Below are 17630 nucleotides of genomic sequence, written 5' to 3'. Positions count from 1 at the left end.
GTGCCGCTTTCATCCTGAATTTGGGGGCCCCGCCTGTCCCTCTGAGGCCTCTGAGGAGGGCCTGGCCAGAGGGGCAGCGAAGGACTCTGGTCAGACCCACCCAGGAGCCCCTCCGGGGGCTCTTTAGAGCAGAACAAACCTCTGGAAATGCTTGGTTTTTCAAATTTAGCTTGTGTTTCCTACTGGGGTGTGTTGCTTTGTGGATGGTGGGAGCAGGCCACGACACAGAGTCAAGGAGGCAGAAGTGTCTTTCCCCGTCTCTGAAATAGACATCTGAACCTAGGAAAGGAATTTAAATTGTCACATTCTGTCCAAATCTCTCTTCTTGTTCCCAAGTCTTTGATTTGCACTTGGCACTGCTCTGTATTGTTTATAGATCAAATCTTGTCATAGCCGAAACGATTTTTTCCACAACTGGATTGAATTTGCTGTGTTGGCTGAGCTGGGGCTGTATACTTTCCCAAATCCAAGTCCCTCTGGATGGGGCATTTCTCAGGGACGGCCCTGCCCTTGGAACAGCTGAACCACTCAGAGCTTTGTGCAGGGAAGATGGGGCGCTGCCCTCCTGCTTGCCTTCAGGCTCCGCTCCCCAGAGCTGTTCCCGGCAGAGGCGAGGAGGGGACAGTGCTTGTCTTTGCTGCTCCCTGCTTTGCCCTCTCCTCTCTCTGACCTGCCTCACCCAACCTCCGTGCCCTTGAGAGGGCCAGGGCTGTCTTTGTGCATCCCAGACGAACCTGTCAAGTGACCAGCATCCCTCACTTCAGTCAGGGGCTGAGGACCACCCATGTGTCCAGCATTGTGTGCCTGAGTTGTCTCTAAAATGCTCTTAAGCCATGTAACTATGTGCTCGTGAGGAAGGATGAGTGCGTCTTTGTGTTCTCCCAGGAGAGCTCCAGACCGTGAGGGCAAAGACCCACAGTCAGTTCCCTGCACAATGTCCCCAGAGGTGTGGGGCAGCAGAGTGGGAACAGCCAGGTTTGGGGAAGGGGGCCCTCCTAACAGGGCAGGTAGGAGGAATGGAAGATTGGAAAGACAAAAAGTCCTAAGACGTGGTCAGGGTAAGGACCTATGGACTGGAGCTGTGGGTTGACCAGTTGAAAGAATCCCCTTGGCCACTGTTAATGAGCACATGCTGTGTGCTGGGGGCTGAGGACGCACGAGAGAAAACGTCAACAACACAGGCCCATCAACCCATCAACAGCAAGCCTGCTCGGCTGGAGGGGCTGTGATGGCGTCGGGGTGCAGGTTCTCTGGGACACCTGGGAGGGCTTCCCAGAGGAGGGGTGTAAGGTGTGATCTCTTCCAAAGGATCAGGAGGAGTTGGAGGAAAGGAATTGTGGGAGGACAGGGACCAGCATGTGCGAAGACCCAGAGGTGAGGGGGGAGCCTGGCTTGTCAGAAGAGGAACTGGGGGAGTTGTTTGTGGGCGGCAGTGAGGGGATCTCGAGGGGCGAAGCAAGAAACTGAGATGAGCTCAGGGGGGCCATCGTGAGAGCCAGGAGGGGACTTGGGACAGAGTGTCACAGTCTTGGTGCATGGCTGGTACTTCTCAACAGGCTGAACGCGTAGGAAGCAGGCCGAGAAGTTTCTCTATAATCCCTGCTGTCCCTTCAGACTCTTTGTGACCTGGTTCTTTTTCTGCTCCTGGATAAAATCCCCTGCAAGTCCCTTAATTTCTCCTGTCAGTTGGGGGGAAAAAAAGAAAAGGACTCAGGGCACTTTCATTTCCTATAAAATAGTGTCATTTCAGTGAATCAGAACTTCAAAGTTCACTGAAAGGTAACACCCCTACTGGGATTTCAGCATACGTTTTGGGGGGATACGATTTGACCCCCAACATGCCCCTTCCAGCCAGCTCCGCACCGGCTCTCTCCCCAGGACTGCGCCCGGCCCCCGCCCTCACCTCACCGGCCCCCACCCTTGCTCTCATCACCCGGCAGGAGCAGGTGACCCCTCTCCCCAAGGCATCCTTTGCTCTTTTACCTTCGATCTTTTATACCCTTGAAGGCGGCTGCAGACTTGGTCTGAGAACCTCTCTGACGGTCCCACGTTGGGGGGGGGGGGGGGTCCGGCATCTTCCCTTTGGAAGATGGAGGTTCTTGTAGCCTCTTGTTTTTTCAAAACTGAAGCAGAGAGAGTCCCACTTCCAGATCCTGTCACAAGTCTTTTTTAATGGCTTGTTAGCCTGTCACTTGAAGACCTGAAGGTGGTAGCTGGGACGATAACCCTGATCTTCTGAAAGCAGAGCTGATGCGTGGAACAGGAGGGGGAGCACATGGGCATGTGGATGTGCTCGGGGCGTCCCGCAGAGGCTGCTGGGAGTGTGGCCCAGCCCCAAACCATGGGAGGCCACTGCGGGAGGCCAGCATATGGGAGGAACCTCCCGTTCCCCTCCGTGTTTCTGCCCTTAGACCCATCAACACGGAGTCTTCAGCCAGGGAGGAAAAAAGGCAGCTCTTCTGGTGGCAGAGTAAAGCTTTGCCCCCACCTTCTACCTGGGCAGCAGGGCCATGGAGTAAAGACAAGAAGCGTTATTCAGAAAACTTGTCTGTGGGAGACTGGGGACCCATTTTCATTCATCCTGTCAGCAAGCATTTGCTCAGCACCTGCTGGGAGTCATCTGCGGCTGTATGATGATCACAAGACCCCTCCTGCCCTGGTGAAGCTTACACCCCGTGACAGATGCATGTGGACACGGACATGCCAGCACGATGTGATATGGGTGCCCAAGGCGCCCCGAGGGCTCGACATAGGGACTGAATCCCCCTGAGGCAGGTGCTATTGGGGAGATAAGATAAAGGCGGCCCTCAGGAGCTTGCAGACTGCTCAGCAGAGACACTCGTCTGGTCACGATGACACCAGGCGAGCGGTGATCTGTGCAATCGGGGATCATAGGCGGGGCTTAGAGAAGCCAGATGAGGGAGGAAAGCAGACATACGGCCAAGAGCACAAAGAACAGGCAGTGGAGGGGTTTTGGCAATGAAAAGCCAGAGCCTGAGCAAAAGTAACAGAGATGCAAAGTCGAGAGTGCGCAGCGGGCAGTTATCTCTGTTCCCCAAGAGCACACAGCAGGTGCTCAGACATGCTATTTGAAGAAACTATGCTGCGAATGCCATGTGTGTGATACAATGTGGATCTGAGGCTGGAGAGGAAGGTTGGGGATGGGTTGTGTGAGGCCTGAAGGCCAAGCACAGAGGTCTGGCCTCCGCTGGTAGTTGATGGAGGCTATGCTGGCAGGAGGGGTGATGTGATCAGGATGGCGTCAGGAAGAACACCAGCCCTACAGCCGAGGACGGGACCGGAGGGCAGGGACTGGTGGAGGTGAGGCCTGAGGACAACATGGGGGCCTGCAGCAGGTGGCAGGGAGGGAACAGATGCTATAAGCGTCTTGAAGGGCAAAAGTGATGCACTTTGGAGCCTGACCACACGTGAAGGTGAGCGGAGGTGTATTCCAAGGTGCCTGGGGGGTCCATCACAGAAAGGAAGACCCCCCCCCCGCCCCGAGGTGGAAATTCAAAGTGTTGATGATGTCTTTAGCTTTTTATTCACGCTCTGCCTCCTGTGTTGTTCTGTTTTCTCTTGTAGCCTAATTGACAGAAGAGGGTACATCCAGCCTGACACCCCACAGCCAGCCGCACCCTCCAACGGAATGGCCGCGTACGGGGCCACTCAGTCACAGAGCGACATGGTAGGGGCCACCTGCAGTGGGGCCGCAGCTCCCCGCAAAGGCTTCTCTCCCGCTTCTGTGTTCACTAACCCAGTAACAATCAAGCAAGCCGGGAAAGCTTCCCGGGACACCCATTGACCAGAAGGCTTCGGGAGGGAAAGGAAGCGTTAAATTAAGGCAGTATCCCTAAGGAAGGGTTATGGCCCCGGGTGGTCGTTCTGCTCGGGAATGTGTAGGGGAAACACACGTGCAACGTCTCATCCAGAAAGAGCTTGTGGCACCCTGTGCTGGGAAGCCCCCTTACACAGAACCAGGGTGCTCTGTGGGGGCAAAATACTGCCGCCCCAAGTGGAGCTGGCTGTCTGGAGAGTCCCCATGTCCCATGCTGTCCCTTTGCCTCAGTCTGTACCTACTGCCCCAGCCCCTCTTTGAGTGTGCAGTGGACAGTGCTGCCAGTTCCCCCCGCATTCTCCCAGAATCCTAGGCAGCCATGCACACCCTAGTGCAAATGATCAGAGTTCGCTGATTGACAGCAAAACCTGACTGCGTGCCTCTCCAGAGAGTTTCCCAGGTCACGCTGCTGTGGCGGTGTGGAAGAGACGTTTTGTTTTCACTCTGCTGACGGGAGATTTGGGGCAGGGCGGGAGTCTTTCCATGGGCACCCGAAATCACAGCCTGGCCTGGTCCTGACCAACAGGGCCTTAAAAGTCCTCAGGTGTCTATAAGGCAACGGCCTCTTTTTATCTGGAACAAAGTTCCCTCAGAAAGCGTTTCTGAAAGAGACCCATTCCCGTGGCCCCCAGCGCTGTTCGCTCTCTGTGGGCCTGAATCACCCACCACAGAGTTTCCATGATAAACAGGTCAGACCTGCCCTTTAGGGTAACCGGGTGGACTGTCAGCCTGAGAGTAAAGAACCGCAGAGTGAGAGCCGGCAGTCCCAAAGCTGCCTCATCATTCGCTCAGGACAGAGGGAGACAGATTAATCCCAGTGACCCTGGGCCGTGTTCAGGGCATGGAAGCTGGGCTCCAGCCGCAGGGGAAGCTGGCTGCTGTTTATTTGTTGGCCGTGGTGTCTCATTTGTGTTTTGCTTTGCTTTGTCTGTTCAGATTTTCTATTTTGTTTTTGGGTCAGTTGAGGCTTTAAAATAATGAGTGACTTGCTCAAAGTCACACAATTAGGGATTTAAAGCCTGGGTACTTTCCACCACATGCCATATTTCAAGTGTAAAAACCCTCCAGTTCGTGTCAGCCGAACCTCTTCAGAGCCTGCCCTGACATCTGGGAGCTGAGTTTACTACCACCCAGCGGGCCTCAGCCTTGGATGCCTGTGAGAACCATGACAGCAATGCACTGAGCTCAGTAAAGTCTGAGTCCCTGGGTGGGGCTTTGACTTGATTCTAATCGGAATCCAGCTTTGACAACTATTACCATAGTCTCCAATTTCTTGTGCCCTCTCCAAAATTATGGATTAAAAGGAATGACTTTTGAGCCATATTTTGCTTTAACACAAAGAAATCTTTTATCTTGAGAAAAATCTTAGGTCAATTTGGCTCAACTAAGACATGGTCTATTCAGAGAGACAGGTATAAGAAGGAATATCAACAGAATGCGCCAGGACCTGCAAGGCTGGGGGTGGTAGGAACTCCAAAAAAGTGTGCTCAGGTTTCAGGCAAAGCTTTCTGGAGAAAATGACATCTGAGCTAAACATCAAAAGACGAGTTACAGTGAATTAGCCATTAGTGGGAGGGATGTTCCAAGCAAAGCAAATGCAGGAGCTGGGCATGAGGCTTGCCAGTACGGAGGCGGGTGAGGGCCTGGGTTGCAGGTCCTGCATTATTTGCTTTGTTCACTCCCCTTCTGAGAAAGTTAAGGCCAAGAGAAATACACGTACCAAGCAGTTTCCAAGAATTGTCAAAATATGGGGAAATAGGCTAAAATACTTCAAATCTGACAACGAAACTAATTCTTTGTAATATTTCTTTCCCTTGACTTCCTTAGGCTGCCTGTAATAGACAGTCCAACCATGGCGGTGGGGGCAAAACCTGCTGTGTGTGCAGGAACAGGGAAGACTGGCTCACTGGGGTGTCGATTGCAAAGCAGGCATTGGAGGAAGCTAGGGAGGGAGAGGAAGTTCATGAAGGGCTTTGGGTGCCTTATAAACAGCATGGATTGTGCTCTGTACATGGCAGGGAGCCATTGCAAAGGCTCAGTTCAACGAGTAATACCATCAGATTTCCTTTGGGGTGAACGAGGCCAGAAGTACTGGAGGAGGCTCAGGAGGCAATGTGGCACATGGAGGGTGGTTTGCCAATAGAAAAATTTTAAGACCTGAAAAAAAATTATAAGCTGTGATACATGGAAAGAAAACAGCAAAATCAAAATGAATGTTTAACGTCTATGAGACACATGAATATGTCAACTTCATTAGTTGTTAAATTTAGCTTTCATTAAAATTTTATTATTACATTTTAGAAATGGTTTGTAGGTAGGATTTTTCTCACTTCATAAGAATTCCCAAGCACACGTGTGATTACAGAGAAATCATTACCAATTATAAAGTGATTTCTTGTAGACAGATAAATTTAAAAGTTAACTGCCTTGGAGACCCCTGCGCTTCCTGTCTCACCATGCTGCCTTTGTTATGAGAAACCCAGGTTTCCACTGAGCTTAAAGCTGGGAGAAATCTTTTTGGTCCCAAGGCTCCTACCCACTGCTGGGCATGGCCCTAGTACATCATAATGTCTTCAGGAGAGGCAGTATCTGAAAGCTCTTTGAAGGACTAAGATGAGATATATTCTTTGTGGCCCCACAGGCCAGAACCAGGAACAGAAGGTGGATCCAGGAGGCAGATTGTGTTCCAGTGTCTTTATTTTTTATTTTATTTTTTAAAAATTTTGCCTTATCTCATTTTCTCTCCTCCTGGGACTCCAATTACTCATATGTTAACCATTTGATATTACCCCAGAGGATAGGTCCTGAGGCTCCCTGCATTTTTCTTCAACTTCCTCTCTCAGTTCTTCAAATGGAATACTTTCTTTTGATCTGTCTTCATGATCACTGATTCTTCTGCCCTCTCCAGTCTGTTAAGCTCATCCAGAGAACTTTTCACTTCGACTGTAAGAATTTTTAGTTTCAGAATTTTCATTTGACTCTTTTAATTTCTCTGCCAAGTTGTATTTCTTTACTGAGATTCCATATCTGTTTACTCATTGAAGCCATATTTTTCTATAATTATTTGAACATAATTATTATATTACTTAAAATCTTTATCTACTGAGTATATCTGGGCTGTCTTGAGTTTGATGGCTGTTCATCACTTTTTTTCTTGACTCTAGGTTACATTTTTCTTTTCATTTGTATGTCTATGGATATTTTATTGAATATTGAACATTTTGGGTAATATACTGTACAGACTGGATTTTGTTATCTTCTGAAGAGTATTGCTCCTTGTTTTAGCAGGCTGTTCAGTTAGTGACTCATCATCTTGAACTTGTATAGGCTTGTATTAGACTTTATTAGTGCAGTTCTATGGAAAGTTCAAGATTTTCTCAGGCCCCTCTAGTCTGAAGGAGTTCAAACTCCAAATTCTGTCTCCCCTGAAGATCTTATTAGGGTTTGATTTAGGCTTGTTAGGAGTAGTCCAGGATCTCACTTTAGGGCATGACTCTTACTCCTAAGACACATCCTCCCTAATGCCTTAGCTGAATTCCAGGCATGTTAACAAGATATTGAGGGTGTTAATGAGATTAATGTCACCCAGCACCCTTTTCTTAACTTCTAGTATCTCTGTGCCTCTCTCAGCCCCATTATGGCTGCTGTCTCATTAGCTTTTCGGGGGGAGAGGGTGCAGGGGTAATTTTCCTGCACAAGCACAGCACAGCTGTTGGCTACAGACTTGTGGGAGACCTCCACTAGCATTTCTGGCTCCTCTGTCTTCACAGCATCCTTTTCTGCAATGTCCTGCCCTACAGATCCAGCTACTTAAGCTTCCTCACCCTCTGATCTCTGCTTTCTCCACCCAGCAGAACTTTGCTCTGCTCAGCTTACAGCCTATACCATGGTTGGGAAATTCTTCCCAGGGAAAGGGCTGGTTGACTACAGGGCTCACCCTGTGAGTTTCCCTTCTCTCGGGGATTGCAAACTTGCATTGTCTGTTGTGTACTATTAGAAACTGTTTGCCTCACATATTCTGGCCAGTTTTGTCTACTTCCTTGCACAGAGAGGTAATATTAGTCCAGTATAAGTTATCCACAATTCCTGGGAATAGAAGCCCTGTCTCTGTGATTAGAAGACACTTTGCAGCCAACATTGCCGTATTCCCAGACACACGTTTTTGTTATCCACTCTACCAGCAGTGAATACTGAATTAGCCATGGAACATGATTCCTCTGACCTAAAAGTGTTTCTAGTACTCACCTCGAAGGAGCAGCATTTGGAGACTTTATATTTAGCACCAGACTTGGCATGTTCATTTGCAGGGGAAGGAAAGGTTGGAGGGAAAGAGATCCTAGGTATCTTGGGCCAGATTTTCACCTATTATTTTATTTTAAAGTCTAGATCAGAAGGGCATTTCCTAAATGGTAGGAAAAGTGCTCGTAAGGAAATTGCATTATTTTAGAAATTAGAGATATAGGTTTTAAAGTCTTAGATAAACATACTGATATTGTAGGACAGAAAAATTAGGTAAATATTGATAAATAGTTGGCATCAAAATACCCACTGAGGTCTTACTATCTCAAAAAATGGGAAAACTCACTATTATCTTACCATCTCACCTAATTTGAAGATGGGAATGGTTATTTAGCACCTAAGTGATCTTCCCTCTGCTATAAGTTCCCAAGGAAGAAAATGTTAGAGAAGTAATAGAGTGGTATTAAAATATTAAAATGGTGCTTGTAACCCCTGCATAACCTGAACACCTATGAAATTCTGAGGAGCCACACTGGAATTACATGCCCATAACCCCAGTGCCAACTGAAGACCATGTTTTTGTTAGCCCTGTTTTCCTCTTCATTGGCTTTTATTATGACCTTATATTGAAGTTCTTTCCATGACAATACGTGTATGCACAGTCATGATATCCAGTTATGGTTCAGTTTTACTATGCATATCTCATTTGATTGTCAAATAATTGAAGTTCTGTATAGGATCAGGGTCATGGCTTATGTTTAAATCTGGCACTGCCAAGATCCTTTGGGATCACATGCTAAACACAAAGATAGTAACATAGTACATAATTGCTGGATTTTTTTTTTTTGAAAATCACTTGCTATATTTACTTAACCTCATTTTTAAATCCCCTTAATCCAATATCAAAACGATTACACCTAGCAGTGGTAACTAGTAACTAGTATTGCAACTCTCCATGCATAGTCTGAAAAATCAAGTATAATAGAAAAAAAGTTGAGCAAAATTAAATAATAATGTTGAATAAAAGAATAAAAAGAAAACACTCCTCCTAACTTACATTTTAGGTGGATTTTAGAAATGTGTGGTGTTTTTATTACAGTAAGTGAGCATTCATAAAACCTCAGAACACAGCTTCGCAGCCAAGCAGAAATAAACGATGCCCAATGCTAATACTTTTGACAGAACTGGAGCAAAAGAAGTAACTCATTTCATTCATTCTTAATTTGTATACAAGACCATCTAGAAAACTCCTAGCTTTGGTTTTAGCAGAGTTTAAACTGTACACTAGGTTTATCTCAGACAAGAAGTCAGCTAGAGTAAAATAAAATGTATTCCAACATGAGCAAGTTTATCTGAAAATCTGCAGAAACAAAAATAACTTATCCCTACAGTATTTTTAAATTGTAACATTAAGTGACAATGTGTGTGACATCCAAACATCTGAAACCATAAACTTCTTTGCAAGTTGAATGCCAGTGCTTCATCTGGGCAGTAAATCAACCAGCTGTCAGTGACTTACTGCAACCACAGCAAACGCTCCAGCACTCCAGACAGTAATATTAGTTTGATGCTGCCAACAGAAGGGTCTGTCCGTAGACATTCTTACAAGCAGTCAGGTTTCTTTTCTATCAGTAAACAGCATTTGGGTTATTTTGGGCCTAAAAAAATGGCAGTGTCATATAGGTCAACCTAATATTTGATAAATATGAAACTTTAAAGTGTTTTTTTGGAGTCAAGACAGGAGTTTCTCAATTTCCTCTTCATCGTGATGGACTGTCACTGTCCAATATCTGGATGCTTGGTTGTTTTTCCTTAGGATTATGTAACTGGTTAGATACACTGAAATATACCTCATGGCTTCTGGACCTGGTGCTGGAATAGAAGCCCTGCTACCAAATTGTGAGAGAAAAAAGTGAGCAGTGATGTCTCCCTCTACTGGTTGAAGACAAGAGTCCTCACATGAGCAGCCAGGAAGGCGGGCTGGTGGCGTAAAGGTCACAGTGGGGAAGAAAAGGAGAAGAGGAAGGAGAAAGAGAAAAGAGGAAAAATGAAGAAGTGGGAGGGAAGTCAACTAAGGAAAAGATGGGGCAGGAAAGAGAGAATCAGTGAGGCCAGTAAGAAAGAAAATTAAGTAGAAAAGTCAACACGAACTGGGCAAAGAAGAATTAGAAGCAAAGGTAAACAGGCAGAGGTGCGAGGACCTTTTTTTCATGGGTCATCTTGACAGTAACCCTGAAAATATTGGCCAATTTCTCCCTTGAAGTTCTCAGATGGGAATTGCAACCATGAAGGTTCATCAGCCCATCCTGCTTGGAATTTGGCAAAATGAGGAGAAGACCTTACTTTTTTTAAATCAGATCTTCCCTAGTCGTTGAGTTTCTTTTAAGATTTTCAAAGCAAGCAAAGTTAATAGTATGAGAATTATACATTCCACTGGGTAGTGTCATTGCCCTCTCCTTGGTTGGAACCCATTCCAGTGTCCTGTTATGAGCTAATAGGAAATTTATACAAACAATATCCTGTGGAAGAAACCCTGCTCCCTAGGCCCCCTCAAATGAGATTGTTCTTCTAAATAGAAATCAGTTAAAATGTGGCACATGGTTTTCAAAGGTATGGGTTACAGCAGGGTTTAGACACTTAGGTTTGTGGTCACAGAGATGCACTCACTGATACACATCACACCACAAGGTAAACTAGGGGAGGGGACACGGGGCAGACAGTACATTCATTATTAATAGGAAAGCAATTTCTATAAACAACCGAGAAAAATATCCATAACTATACTCACAGAAACAGTCATCTTTTAAGATATTTAAACAAATACCTGTCGAAGAAGTGTTTAAAGTCAGGTAATGCAAGTCAAGTTTCAAAACAGTCATTTTTTTTTCACTGTATAGTTCTTATTCTTTTTTTTTTATTGAGGTATAGTCAATTTACAACATTGTGTCAATTTCTGGTGTACAGCACAACGCTTCAGTCATACATGAATATACATATATTCATTTTCATATTCTTTTTCACCATAAGCTACTACAAGATATTGAATATATTTCCCTGTGCTATACAGTATAAACTTGTTTATCTACTTTGTATATAACATTCAGTATCTGCAAATCTCAAACTCCCAGTTTATCCCTTCCCATCCCTCCTCCTCCTGGCAACCCCAAGTCTGTATTCTATGTCTGTGAGTCTGTTTCTGTTTTGTATATAAGTTCATTTGTCCTTTTTTTTTACATTCCACATATGAGTGATATCATATGCTATTTTTCTTTCCCTTTCTGGCTTACTTCACTTAGAATGACATTCTCCAGGACCATCCATGTTGCTGCAGATGGCATTATTTTATCATCAAAATATTCATTTTGAGTGACATTTCAATTTTTTTAATTAAATGGTTTAGGCTAAATGTTTTCTTTCACATATTTAGATCCTTCAGCTTTCCCTCTGGGAAACCGGAGAGCATGTCTAACAGGCTCCTGGCTGTGAGGCCGAGCACGGATTTGCTACAGTTTTAATGTTGTCAGTTTGGCAACAAGAAAGTGCCAACAGGTGTGCGCAGGAGTGGACCCAGGTTTGGAGGAGCCTGAGTCATGTAACTTGGAGTCCTCTTTAAGAAAAAGAAAACAATATGCAAAACAAAACAACAAGCAAGGCCTTGGAAAGCAAGCAAGCAAGAGGCCTTGAACTTAAGCTTGTAGCTTCAGAGTAAACCCACCTCCAGGTGTTGCCTAGCAACAGCTCACCACCCAGTGTGCATAGAAGCCAATACGATGGCCCCAGCTTTTAAGGAAAGAAAGAGCTTTATTGGAAAGTTGACTAGCAAGGAGACGGGAGGTGGGACTCAAATCTGCCTCCTCCATCCAGATTTTAGGGCAAAATTTAAGAGGTTAGGGGAATTTCAAACTTGGAACCTGGTTAGTCTTCAGTTAGTCCGTAAAAGCTACTTGTGCTGCCAGAAGCCAGGTTTTCCTTATTGAAGGACTCCTTGCTTCCTAAAGGGCTCCAGTGGCAACATTTCTATTCTTTGAGTTCTGTGAACTGAAGATTCTTGGTCTGGGGTCATCCTGGAGACAGAAGTTCCTGTCTTGCACATGCGTAGTGCTATCTCAGTAAGGTAACTCAAGGTTTGATTAATCAACATCCTATATAAAAAGGCAAAACCAGTTTTCACAGGTCCGTTCAAGTCAGCACAAGGATGCTTTAGCATAGAATCTCAAGGCCCCCAAATTCCACATCAACCTCCCAGTGAACATGAGCTCTAAGGAACTTAACAGACCACTGTTGGCAGCCCTTATATCCCAGAAGGTTCTGGTGGGTGCCCATGAGCTCTGCTGCAGGGCACAGCTGGAGAGACGTGATCAGGGACGGGGAAAGGGCGCTTGCCTGGAGATGGAGAGAGAAAGACAAAGCGAGGAGAAGCTCGCCTCTCTCCTCATGTTTGTGCTACCTGACGTTGGAAATCTCCTCCAGCCCTGACCTCTAATGTATTTTTCTGAGAGTCTGTAAGAGCCGGTCAGAAGTGCTTGGCAAATAGAATTTGCCAATCAGTTTTCAATAAAAGAAACGCCTTCTTCAGGTCAACAGAGACAAGCAAATCTAATTTTCAGTTTCATCTTTCCCTAGAGCTGGGGGTATTGTGTGGACAGAAGGTACTAGGATGAGTGAGGGTTCCGGAAGGGAAAGTGAAGAACAAGATCCCATCATCCAGGAAGGGCCCTAATTTGAGATCTGGAGCTCTCTGGGGCGGCTTCTCAGCCCTGGGGCCATGGGCGGGGGGGGGGGGGGGTGGCCGGCTCAGAGGCTGTGCTGTCACCATCAGCCGGGACACTAAAGGGTGATTTTCATAAAATGTTCTTTGCAAAGCACAATATATCCAGAGCCCTGGGATAGTTTCCAAAAGATGAATGTTTAATCAGGAAGGTTGCTCTTCTCCGCCTCTGCCCTGTCAAGACTCAGCCGATATGCTGAACGGAACTGACAGTGCTGGAGAGCGTGAGCCGACCAGAGCTGTCTGCAGCCCTGACAGCCGCGCTGCTCAGCATCCCCCACCAGAAAGGGTCCTGCCCTGAGCTGAGATTCCCTGCAAGAGCAGCGAAACCTACGCAGTTGCCCTTTGGATAAGTACTGCTGTTCAGGAGATGATTGGGAAAATGTGGGTATTAAATGACCGTCAGCGCCTGACAGCCCCTTTCAAGCACTTTTTAATGGCATTTTTGTCTCATCCAAGTAGCCCTCCACCCACTCCTCAGCCCCTTCCCACCCTTCCCCTTCTCAGCGTTTTGAAGTTCCATCCTTGGCTGAGATGAAGCCATGATAGAAAAGCCAAGATCTTCCTTGAGACTTGCTTTCCCTCTTTAAACTCCATCATGCCCCTTACTCTTGCCTGGAACCAATGCCTTTGAATGTCTAAAACCTGTGAATTCCTTGGAGACTGTGCCTCTTCCACCTCTTCATGGAGGCTTGGGGGCAGGCTAGTCCACCGCTTGTGATTTTAGAAAGAAACCCATTTGGTTAGGAAGGACCCACACTGGCGCCAAAGAAGTAAGTAAAAGCCTAAGGAACTGTGACTTCGGGTAAACTCTCTTTTTTCCCCTGAAGCCTGCATGTTGCATGGTTTAGGCTGTTCTGTGCCAGCGGTAGGTGAGTGACAGCAGTTCTAGGCATGCCTCTGGATGGAAAGACAGCAAAGCCCCTCCATCCCAAAACTATGAGAACATGGTTCAACAGTAACCCTGGAGTTCAAAAAAATCAGAATGGAGATAACAGACGAGCAACATTTACTAAACATTTACTAACACCTACTAGGTGACAAATGTGAGTGGGAAAAAGGGATTTGCAGTCAGACAATCCCAGTCCCAAATCCCGGATTTTTTCTCCGGGATTGTTTTTCGTAAGGTCTTTTTTCCATCAGGTCTTAAGCCAACCCCACATCTGATCCTCAGGTCTGCATCTGTAGAGGGGACACGTGTTTGTTCTAAGATCTTCTGCAGAAACAGAGTGGAGCACTAGCTTATTGCTTGAACATAGACAGGATATGCTTGCCTAATATCCACACTTGCTCCCAAAACTAAGTCACCACAGACTCAAGTTCAAGATCTCTGCGTACAAGAAGTCTCTTCTGGCTGTTCTGAACCTTGCCCGTAGCTCAAGGGAAGGGTTTCAAATTCCCCCGGCTAGAAAAGTGTTCCCACTATTTCCTTTGTGGAAAAAAGTGAAACAAAGGACACAAGAGTTAAGATTTAAGAATACTTAGAAGAAAAGGAAATCTTTTATAAAATGTTGGCATTCTCTTTTACAGATTAAAAAACCACAGAAGCTCAATTAATGGTTCTTGAGGCTGACAAAAATTTAGCAGTGAGGAATTCTAGAGATTTTACAGTCTCTTCAGACCCTTGGGCTTCGGTTGCCCCTGTATTTTTCTTTCTTTCTTCCTTTCTTCTTTTCTTCCTTCCTTCCTTCCTTCCTTCTTTCCTTTCTTTCTTTCTTTTCTTCCTTTCTTTCTTTTTTGTGGCACAATATACATAACATAAAATTTACTGTTTTAACTATTTTTAAGCGTAGAGTTCAGGGGCATTAAGTACATTCACATTCTAATCCAACCCTCACTACCATTGACATCTCCAGAACTCTTCCTACAAAGTGAAACTCCATACATTAAATTAAATCGTAACTCCCCATCTCCCTTCCCTGGCAACCACCATTCTGCTTTCTGTCTCTAGGAGCTTGACTTCTCTAGGTACCTCATATAATATATGAGTCCTTTTATATGTGTGTGTATATATACATATATATATCTCCTTTATGGGAGAGATGGGGAGAGAACTCTAGTGTGAGACTTGGGTGAATGGGAAAGTTAAATATTGATCTTTTGTTTGTTTGTTTTGCTTTACTACTGTTACCAGGTGTCATTTTCTGAATGTTAAAATGACAAAAATGAAGAAAAAAAAAAAAAAAAAAAAACACCTTCTCTAGGTATCTCATATACCTCCTCTAGGTACCTCTAGGAATCATGTAGTATTTGCCTTTTTATGCCTGGCTTATTTCACTGAGCACGATGTCTTTAAGGTTCTTCCATGTTGCATCACATGTCAAAATGTCCTTCCTTCTGACGACTCAATAATGCTCCACTGTCTGTATAGATGACATCTTATTTACCTGTTCATCTGTCAATAAACGCTTGCTTCCACCTTTTAGGCATTGTGAATAGTGCTGCCGGGAACATGGGTGTACAGGCCCCTATATTTTTAAAACAACGTGGTAAAATGGTTTTCAGCATAGAAGCAACGCCAGCCTCGGACCAATGCAGGTGGCAAACCCTGTGCCTCTGTCCACGGATTATTTTTAAATTAGGTCCTGTCTGTGAACGGGGACCCAGAACATCAAGCCTGTGGCTGTGTGGTACTCCCGGGGTACCTGTGGGTGACTATTAGTTTGAGTAGCTATTTAGGTACCAGGTGTTGGTATTTACCACGTGCTGGGTGGCGCCAAACAGAACTGGGCTACTGCGCATGCTCTCTGCCCTGTCTGACCGAGGTGTCACTAACGGGTCTCTCTCTCTCTCGCATCCCGCCCTCTCTTGCCCCCCATGCCCCCTTCCCTCCCCACCTCCTGCCATCTCCTCTCTCCTCCTATTTGCTGGCTCCCTCCTGCTCTCCAGTGCGACCAAGACCAGTGCATTCAGAGCACCAAATTCGTTTTGCAGGCCGCGGCCACGCCCCTGCTGCAGAGCGAGCCCAGCCTCACCAGCGACGAGCTGCACCTGCCCGGGAAGCCGGGTCTGGGCACGCCCTGTGCCAGCCTGACGCTGGGGCAGCCCACGCCGCCCTCCTCCATGCCCAACCTCGCCGCGGAGGCCGCGCTCACAGACATACTGCCCCTGAAAGAGGAGCACGTGGGCCACCAGTTCCTGACCCCGGAGGAAGCGCCCTCGCCGCCCAGGATGCTGGCGGGCAGCCCCCTGGCCCACAGCCGCACCATGCACGTCCTGGGCCTGGCCAGCCAGGACTCTCTGCACGAAGACTCCGTGCGAGGCCTGGTGAAGCTCAGCTCCGTGTGACCGCGTGGCCTCGGCCGGGGGCTGCAGACAGGGGGACAGGCAGACGGCAGTCGGGAAAGACTTCCTGTGACCCTGTGCGGTGGTGGCCGGGACACATTCAGGTCCTGGAGCACAAAGACCACTGGGAGAGGAAATGGATCCCTGCTGAGGGCGGAGGCGGGCAGGACCCAAAGGCTTACACCTTGGTTTTATTGACTTTTCTTCTCCACCCTGACCGCTTTGATAACAGTGAAAATAGAGAAAGAGCTATTTTCAGGTGTTTGGAATATGAAGGGTGGGCCTGGGGAGAGAGGAGCCTTGAGGGGCTCAATCAGAGTCTGGCAGAAGAGGAGGATGCCTGGAGGTTCTGCTTGCCTCTCTGGGACAGACACACAGAAGGTTTATGACACTTGTGGCCGGACTGAAATTGCACTTAAGTGTTATGATACTAATATTTGAAACAGACATGCCATTCCATTTGTTAATTAAAAAAAAAAAACCTAAAGGGAAAAAAAACGACCAGATGTGGATTTGCATGCCACGCTGCAGTCTGTTCCCAGTGGTGTTGGTATTTAAAAGGAACTGCGGCTTTCTTTTCCTTTCTTTTTTAATTTTGTGAATTCTCCAGTGCTGCTTGAAGGGAAGACAGTGCAACAAACCGAGACCCATGGACAGTGCCACCCCCTCACCAGCTTCTTAAGCTTAATCCGACATGGGTAGGTGGCTCCCAGCCTGCGGAAGCTGCTGGGGTGTTACCATATCAAGTACCAGTTATCCTTCGTTTAGTAGGTAGACAAGGTGCTGTGTTGTACCACACCCGCCGCAGTCTTCACCTCCTTGTGTGACCACATTCCCGTGGACAGCCAATAAAATGACGTCCTCTGTTATCCTGGATCTGTGTGCAGTTCTCCTTAACAGCTGAAGTGATACCACAATCATCCAGATGGCCTGCAGAGAATTCAGTTTTATTGAAGCATCCCTGGCAAGGAATGGTCCCAAAACAGCCAAAAAACATCAAACTTTTGAATTGTCAGGTATTTATGGGATGATTTCTTAGATAAGAGAGCAGCTTTCCATCATTTGTTGTTGTTGTTTGGGTTTTTTTTTTCCTTTTCTTTATCTCTTTTGACACGGTCTTAGTGGAATTTGCTCCCTATTTACAGATTGGTACCTGTAGGTTGGGAAGAGAGTTCAGGAAGAAACGGGCTGTGGGGCTGTCTGCTCTGCTCTGGGTCGTGTTCATGGATTGAGGAAGCTCAGGAGAGCAACTTGAGGTCCTGGTAGAGGTAATCCATAAAAGAGGAGAAACTGGCTTATTTTAAGCAGAGATCACATAGATTGTCATTCTTACCCAGACACTGACCAGAATGGAATTAAGAAAATTACCACTTCATTCCTGTTCATGTATCATCCAGAAGGGAACTCACTGGTTCTGTACTTACGACGGAGTAAGTCACTTTGGAGGCAGCTGCCGGGACCCAGCCGGCTTCCGTCCTTCCTTCCAGATGATAAACCCAA

At 46.5% G+C, this 17630-nt stretch overlaps 1 protein-coding gene across 2 annotated transcripts in view; it reads left to right on the top strand.

Moving 5' to 3' along the window:
* ZDHHC14 (zDHHC palmitoyltransferase 14) overlaps positions 1-17006 on the top strand; it is a 245053-nt gene extending 228047 nt beyond the window's left edge. Inside the window, exons 8-9 of one of the 2 annotated variants that reach the window (XM_010965753.3) lie at positions 3586-3688; positions 15780-17006. In XM_010965753.3, the coding sequence (XP_010964055.2) occupies positions 3586-3688; positions 15780-16133 (457 nt within the window). In that variant the 3' untranslated portion in view covers positions 16134-17006. Of the gene's footprint in view, positions 1-3585; positions 3689-15734 lie in introns of both variants that reach the window. The other variant, XM_010965749.3, reaches the window with a different exon arrangement.
* Positions 17007-17630: the final 624 nt, after the last annotated feature.

The sequence above is a fragment of the Camelus bactrianus genome, chromosome 8 (genome assembly GCF_048773025.1).
Source record: "Camelus bactrianus isolate YW-2024 breed Bactrian camel chromosome 8, ASM4877302v1, whole genome shotgun sequence".
Taxonomy (NCBI): domain Eukaryota; kingdom Metazoa; phylum Chordata; class Mammalia; order Artiodactyla; family Camelidae; genus Camelus; species Camelus bactrianus.
The sequence above is the reverse complement of the archived record's forward strand: the minus strand, read 5'-3'. Positions and strand labels throughout refer to the sequence as shown.